The sequence below is a fragment of the Protopterus annectens genome, chromosome 16.part0 (genome assembly GCF_019279795.1).
Source record: "Protopterus annectens isolate FY-2018-M chromosome 16.part0, PAN1.0, whole genome shotgun sequence".
Classification (NCBI taxonomy): Eukaryota; Metazoa; Chordata; order Ceratodontiformes; family Protopteridae; genus Protopterus; species Protopterus annectens.
Window position 1 is genome coordinate 194,175,840 of NC_056750.1, and position 8,153 is coordinate 194,183,992.

General features: G+C 40.2%; 1 protein-coding gene across 3 annotated transcripts in view; it reads left to right on the plus strand.

Moving 5' to 3' along the window:
* The window catches only part of LOC122790299 (cadherin-24-like), a 2,600,514-nt gene extending 2,592,755 nt beyond the window's left edge, over positions 1-7,759 (plus strand). For all 3 annotated transcript variants that reach the window (XM_044057804.1, XM_044057803.1, XM_044057805.1), the window contains one exon: positions 5,639-7,759. In XM_044057804.1, the coding sequence (XP_043913739.1) occupies positions 5,639-6,168 (530 nt within the window). In that variant the 3' untranslated portion in view covers positions 6,169-7,759. The remainder of the gene's footprint in view (positions 1-5,638) is intronic.
* Positions 7,760-8,153: the final 394 nt, after the last annotated feature.

Consider the following 8,153-nt stretch of genomic DNA (forward strand, 5'->3'; position numbering starts at 1 on the left):
CTGCTTGTTTTCTGTTAGTCAGGTAAGAGTCAAACCACTGTATTGCTTGTGAGTTAAGTGAGAGGGATTGTAAGGTATTGAGGAGAATTTTATGGTTGACCATATCAAACGCTTTGGAGAGGTCCAAGAATAGTGCGGAGGAGAACAGGTTGTTGTTATGGTTTTTATTGATAGAGTCAGAGAAGGAGAGAAGGGCAGTGGAAGTACTGTGGTAGGGTCTAAATCCATGTTGTGATTCTACAAGCAATTTGTTATTTAAGAGATAATGTAGAAGTTGATGATGAATACAGCGTTCCATTATTTTGGATAGAGGAGATAGAAGGGCAATAGGCCGGAAATTGGAGAGTTCATTAGAGTTTCCCCCTTTATGGAGGGGGATAATATGGGAGATTTTCCAACAGGATGGGATTTTGGATTCCGTTATAGTTCTGTTTATTAGGATGGAGACTGGGTAGGCGATTTCTGTAGCAGCTAGTTGCAGATATTCAGCTGGAAGTTTGTCCGCTGAAGGGGTGCAGGGTTTGAGTTTAGATAGTAGCTTACGTATATAGGTTGTTGAGACAGTTTTGAAGTCTAGCTTATGTGTGCTGTTTTGAGTAAGAGTAGTTAGGGGGATTGGGGGTGGGGTCATGGTATTAGCTAGAGAGGTGACTGTTTGAGAGAAGAAATTGTTGAAAATGTCGGCAATTATGTTAGGTTGGGTTTGTGCTAGGCTATCTGGGGTAGGTGTTTTGGTATTGCCTGGATGGAGTAGCTTGTTTATTCCTGCCCAAAATTGTTTTGGGTTTTGGTGTTGGTTTTGTTGGTATTGAAGGTGATAGTTTTTCTTGTCCAGATAGATAAGCTTCTTTGTTTTGTTTCTCAGACACTTAAAGTTTTGATGGTCATTTGGGTTTTTTGTGGACCTCCATTTAGACCATAGTTTATTTCTAGCTCGCATAGTTTGTTTAGTTGTTTTAGAGAGCCATGGGGCTGCTTTGGAGCTGACTCTAACTAAGCGGGATGGGGCATGTTGGTTTAGAATTTGTAGGAAGGAATTGTTGAAATGGGTTACTGCTTCATCTATTGGGAGGTATTTAAGGGAAGACCAGTTATATTCCTGAGTTCATTTTGAAAGGATACTAGGTTGAATTCTGTTTTGTTGTATTTGGTATGGTATGTAGTTGGTTTGGGATTGTTAATTTTTACTTTAGTGATAAAGGTAGGGAGGTGGTCGCTTATATTGTCAGGTAGTATTCCTGTTTTGTAGGAGAGGGGATTGTTGTTGGTCAATATCCAGTCTAGAATGGTTTGTTTATGGGTGGATTTATTTATCCTAGTAGGGGAGTTGATGGTTTGATGAAAGTTAAAAAGATTAAGGTGAATGGTGGGAGTGGGGGATATGCAGGAGTTCCAGTCAATGTTGAAGTCACCTAAGATTATTGTTTCTTGGGAAAGTTACAGGAGGCCCAGTTAAGTATATTCTCAAGGGTATTGATGTTTTTGCCTGGGGGGATGTAGGAACATATTATGTTTATAGCCTTGGATTTATTAAGTTGCAGTTTGGTACAAAGTATTTCAGCATTTGCTGGGGAGGGGGGCAAAGAGTCAATTAAGGCTACTTGCAGTTCGGATTTGTATAGGAGGGCCACTCCTCCACCCTTTTTATTAAGACGATCTTGTCTTAAGGTGGTGTAGCCAGGGGGAGTAAATTCGTTATCTTTGGTACTGGGTTTAAGCCAGGTTTCTGTGAGGCAGAGGATATCAAAGGCATAGAAGTGAATTAATGCATGAAGTTCTGTTACTTTGTTGTTAATGCTACGAATATTTAGGTGAGCAATAGAGAGGGAGTCAGTGGTGAAGGGAGAGCTAGTATAGTTATTAGTTTGGTTTGAAGGGGTGGGATTGAGGAGGGTATTGGGACCAGGGTTAGGGTGGATGTCCCCATGTATTACTAAAAGTGTTTGAGGGATTTGAAAGACTTTAGTGTATCTGGTGGGTATTATAAAGAACCGTTTGGAGGTTATGAATTTGTAATGGTGTAGTTTATGGTAGAGGGGGGAAAGGCAGGGACAGGTTGAAAGTATATTAATATGAGTGTGGTTAGGTATGGGAAGTGTAGTTGTGGTAAGTTTGTGCAATGCAGGAGGTTGGTTAAGTCTAAGGTGCTCATAGGAGGTAAGAGTGTAGTAGTAAAACAGGCTGTTAAGGAGCAGAAGAGGAAAGATTGAGTTAAGGGTTGGAGGCATTATTTTAGTGAGTGAGGGGATTAGTAAAGTGTAGGGTTATGTGATGTATAGATAATAGGGTGAGGTGGTAAGGATTAGAGTTAAGAGTGAGGGTGTGGTTTTAGGAGAAGAGTTAAAGGTAGTTGTGCAGGAAGTAGGGATAGGAAGTTAGGTAATTAGGGGTGTGTCTAAGTAAGTATAAAGGTAGGACCCCTGGGGTGGGTGGGAATTGGGGGTAGGGAAGGGAGCGGAGTGAGCGTAGCGAACGGAGCGGGGAACAACTGGACACCAGTTGTAGAAAACAATCAGGCAAGAAGAGAGAAACAGGTGATAAAGGTAAGGGAGAGCTAAACAGTAGAGAGTTTGAGGAGATTGTATGGTAAGTGGGGGGTAAATGAGATATAGCTGGGTGAGATAGAGAAGTTACTCAGAGAGAAATTCTAAGTTGCACTGATAAAGTATGGAATAGGAAAGGACAGTAGGATTTGCAATGAGATATCCAGAGAATAGGATAGTAGGGTTTGTGGTAAGTAGGGCGCCACCTAGTGGCCAGGTTAGGAAAGAGATATCAGACAGAGCAAGGAACCAGAAATGGGGTAGAGAGAGGAAAATACGTACCAAGGGCAAAAAATAGGGAGTGAAGGAGAGGGGACTAAGAAAGGCCAGTCTGGTGAGGGGGGGGGCTGCTGGTTTACCTGGCAGGGGAGCAAGAATATGTCCTGGTGAGTAAAGTTAAGCAGTACAATGCATGGACATACTTTCCAAAAAACTCTGTGTGGACAGTCTTTGTTAAGGAGAAAGTCTGATCCTATGCAGGAAAACTGGTGTTTAAGAGATGTCCACAGGGCCTCTTAGGATAGGGAAGGACAGGAACCCAGGTGTACAATCTGTTATTAGGTAAAGGTTGAGAGAGAAGGAATAAAACAAGCAATGAGAAATAAGTAGTTAATCAGACATGTGTGAACAGCATATCTAGCACATATGCTTTAAATACAAAAAACAGTACAGAGATATACCCTGGGGCATGCTGTATGAGGCAGAGTAGTTAGACTGCTAAGGACATACAGTGGGGCCCCCAAGGAACTGAACCAAACAGTAGTTATAATCAGCAACAAGGATGTATAGGCAGACAGCAGCAATTCTAGTGTCTAAATACAATCAGTATACTAAGCAAAATAAACACACAGACAAAAAACAGTTTCAACAGAATATCTGGCTAAAGATAGCTCATCATGAATGCCAGTAGTATAACATGGGAGACCACGTGGAGGCTTGCCTGGGAAGGGGCACTGCCAAATAGCTGCAGTAAGGGGAGAAAAAAAGCTGTAGGGAAGATTATGGGGGATTTAAAACGGGATATAAGGTTACTGGAGCAAAAAATAGCTAGATAGTAGTAGGCTAGGCAAAAAATGGAAAGGGGCCTGCCAAGCGGGAAACCGCTACAAGGTGAGCCTCAAAAAAGGCGCTAAAAGGCACTTTAGTATCTTCCTAAGATACGCTAGCAGAGAGCGGTAGGAAGAATTGTACCACTGGGTTGTGTTATCGTGGTATATCAGAGATCGTTAAAAAAGATTAAAACCGCTTAGCGGAAACAAAATAACTGCTACTAGGTGAACATTAAAAATAGGGCGCTCAAGGCACATTACAAGTCACCTCACAATACGCTAGCAGCGGACAAAAAGGAGAACGCTAAAAGGCTTAAACCTGCCTAGCGGAAACAAAATAACCGCTACTAGGTGAGATCTGCAAATACGGCGCTCAAGGCACTTCACAATTCACATACGACACACTAGCAGTGGATTCTAAGTAGAACGCTACCACTGGGTTAACTCACTCGGTGTAGCCTTGAACATCCAAATGCAAGTATAAACCCGGACATTGAAAATGACAAAAAAGGTACAGATAGGCTTTATAAGGACGTATCCCTCATGAAATTTGGTCAGTAGACCAATACAAGGTAGGCTCCTATTGAGCGATGTGCGAAAGTAGTCATACACATCAGAAACTTAATGGTTACAGCAAGCGATAAAGATTGAGTTACCACTGTGGCTGCTTGATGAAATGTAATGTTGGGGGGCAGGCACAAGCTTCGCAGGTAGCAGTAAACCGAGAAAGCAGTTCTCCGGTTAAACGACCAAGCGTAAGGAGTGCTGCAGGGCCAAGAGAAGAGCAGGGGGTTCTAAGTAAAAATGGCGTCCAATGTGGTTCCCAACAGTTTAAAAACAAGTCTTATCTATGCAGGCACATACAGCTAACCAAGCAGAATAGGCAATTTGTAATTGTAATGCAAACAATATTCTAAACAGGAACAATACACAGATGCAACTACAATCAGTACTCACAGTAAGTAATATCCACAACAGGAATAGCCACCCCCCAAGTCCAAGGAGACACAGCAGCCCAACTAGGGATAGTCTATAGGGAGGAAACGGCTGGTGGATGGGTGTATTTGTAGGATAGGAAACGGAAATGGAGCTGGGGGAGGGGGACAGGTAGGGAAGGGGAGGACTAGAAAAGTACAGCCCAATAAAGAAAATAATAGTAAGAGTGTTGATTAATAGTCTAAAAGGTGGAGATGGGTTGAGGATAGAAGAAGTGTTAGGGCAGAAGCTTAAGGCAGATATAACATGGAGAGAATAGTCGGGAGAAGGAGATGATAGTATAAAGGGGAAGGCAGGTAAAAGAGTAGGCGAAAAAAAGCAGTCAGGCAAGAAGAGAGAAACAGGTGATAAAGGTAAGGGAGAGCTAAACAGTAGAGAGTTTGAGGAGATTGTATGGTAAGTGGGGGGTAAATGAGATATAGCTGGGTGAGATAGAGAAGTTACTCAGAGAGAAATTGTAAGTTGCACTGATAAAGTAATATACACACACACACACACATATATAGATATATATATATATATATAGATATATAGATATAGATAGATACAGATATATATACATATATCTATAAAGACATCCCAATCCCTCAGAGCCACACACTCCAGGGTTCTAAACCTTGTCATCACAATAAACAAAACATACTGGAGGGATAGGTTCCTGTCCCAGAGACTCCCCAGACTCTGGAATAGACTGTCCATACATGTCAAGCAGAGTGCCTCTTTGGCCCTCTTCAAAAGGAACCTTGACAATTGGATGGGAAAAAGGAAATTCACCCAGGGATCACATCAGGGGGATAGACATGGGTCCAGTGAAGGAAATAGTGTGGGAAGAAATAGCCAGGGAATTGTTATGGCTAAGCTTGTATAGGCCCTAGGGCCAATAGCCTAGTACCAACCTATGAACCTATATATTGTTTACACATCTGCAGGCAACCTTGCCAGCTTATACTTGATAAAAACACCTGTAATTTATGTTTTAAATAAATATTTTATATCAATAAAATGTTGGTTACACATTTTAATTATTTTTTTCTTTTTTTACTGCAACAGCAATAGTCGTGCTTTTTGTGGCTTTGCGTAAACAGAAGAAGGAGGCATTAATTGTTTATGAGGAAGAGGATGTCCGTGAAAACATTATCACTTATGATGATGAAGGTGGAGGGGAGGAAGATACTGAAGCCTTTGATATCACTGCACTCCAGAATCCAAATGCTGCCATTGGTCCCGGAATGGCAGGTGGCTTTTTTACAGCAGCAGTTGCTACTGCCAGGAGAGATGTTAAACCTAAGCGGAGTCCAGCAGTCAGACGCAGCAATCTCCTGGCCAACAATACCCTGGGAGTAGAAGAGTTTTTAAAGCTGCGTCTGTATGAAGTAGATGAAGATCCTAGTGTTCCACCATATGACTCTATCCAAATCTATGGCTATGAAGGACAAGGTTCCTCAGTGGGATCCCTCAGCTCACTGGATTCCAGTACCACAGACACAGATGTGAGCTATGAGCACCTTGAAGACTGGGGACCACGTTTCCACAAACTTGCTGATTTATATGGTGCAAAAGACACATCTTGTTATCCTTAACATTAGAACCTTAAGAAATGGAGTTGTGGAACCAAACAAATACTAAACCTGGCTCATCAAAAAGTGGCCTAAAGAATGGTCAGACACTTAATTGCCAGAAAAAAATCCACTCACTGTGCAATACTGAACTGAAATGAACTCATTTTTGTTAAAAATGTTTTATCTGCTTGTTCTGTCTTTTTTGTCAAAGTAACAGTTTTCTTGCTGTTCATTCCATTTTGTCATCTCTACTTGCACCAAGTCTTGGTGATATGGAATTTGAGAATACATGTAGTAATTACATCCATTCATGGTGCATCCTGAGATTGCCAATTTTTTCAGGTTTTTATGTTAAAAATAAAAGAAACATGCAAGTGAAGGGCAACTCTTATGGCCGAAAAAAAATTGTTTATGAGCATGCAGATATCTTTTCTTTTTTGTTTCATTTTCCTATTTCCAAAAGTATTTGGTTTCCCCCTTTAGTAAAACAATACTGAAATTTTTCACATCTTAGTGCCTTTTTAGAGTACTGAACCCCTTTGTTATCTGACACGATTTTGTGTGTTAGTAATGAAATATATTATGGCAGTGGCAGGAAATCTGCAGGTGGCATTTAGCTCCTGAGGACCACTTAGGCTTTCCCTTGCAGTCACTGAGGAAAAAAGGCACGCTACTTTGCATTTGTATTAATGGCCTGTCTGAAGCATTACAGATACTTCTTTTGTTCCATTTTAAATTTTGTTGTGAATTTCTCATGCCCTTTGTGTTTTACCAGGTTAATCCGCAAATATGAAATGAACATTATGGAAATAATTAACATGCAGTTTTCTTAATGGAGAGCTACAGTGCTAAAGGGTATAAACATAATATCTCAGTGTCCCTTTGATTACTCAATGCAGAACAGTTATGTTCTATGTCACAATCCGGGTTACCTTAGGCTTTCCACTGAATTATAAATGTGTGTCACTTTTGTGGAAATATATACCTTTTTTTTTTTTAACAATGGCAGAGAATGCAGTTCTGGGAGCTCTAAAAGTCTATTTTAACTAACCAGCACAAGTCAAACCACATCAAGCTTCGGGACTAATACTGACAACGAACATACAGCATGCAACACTGTAAAACATTTCCCTGTTATCCTTAAGGAACCTAAAACCTGCTGTAACCTGCAGGCTTGAATGCTTCAGACAATTGAATATATGGCCGAACATGATTTTTATGGTTGCTTGAAAACCATATGATGATCAAATAGTTCTGAATGATTAAGTAGCCTGTTGATTACAATGTAGCTAATGTCACACAAAAGCCACTGACCTAATCCAGAGGCTCTTACATGGAATCAGGATGCTAGCTTAATGTGATAAAAATAAATACTCTATATAGCCCCATTTTTATATGTACACATCTCTCTTAAGAGGTTTCAAGAGAATTGTAAAAACTAAAGTTAAAATAATTTTCAATAAAATATCTAAATGCCTTTTTTTCTGGTAAAATTTGTGACTTAAGATGCATAAATGCAAAATAATTTTGTAAAGTAACTTTTAAGATGCAACAATGTATGCAGACTTAACTTTTGAAGATAAGTACAAAAACGTGGATCTCTTTGAGCTGATAACAAGCTTCATTCTTTGGTATTCTGTTTGATTCTGCAAGTGGCTACTTATGCGCTATGTGATGGGACAGGTCATTTAATCAGGTAGTGTTTCATGTTACTCAAAAAATGTTCTTGAGTCTAATTGTTACTTAGTTAAAAATGAATGAAAGAATGAATGTAGTCTGGAGATATATCTGTCTTATCTATCTGTCTTAGTAAGTAAGCAGCTCATGTCCTACTGACTTTCACATATTATAGTACAAAATGTATTGTGCTAACAGATAATTCTAGAAGAATAGTCTTGTCAGATTATACTAGCCAGCAGCTGAAGATAAACACAGCATGCATAAATTCTGATTTGATTCTGAGTGGGCATATACATATGCACGGCATCATAACCATGCAGTTGCAC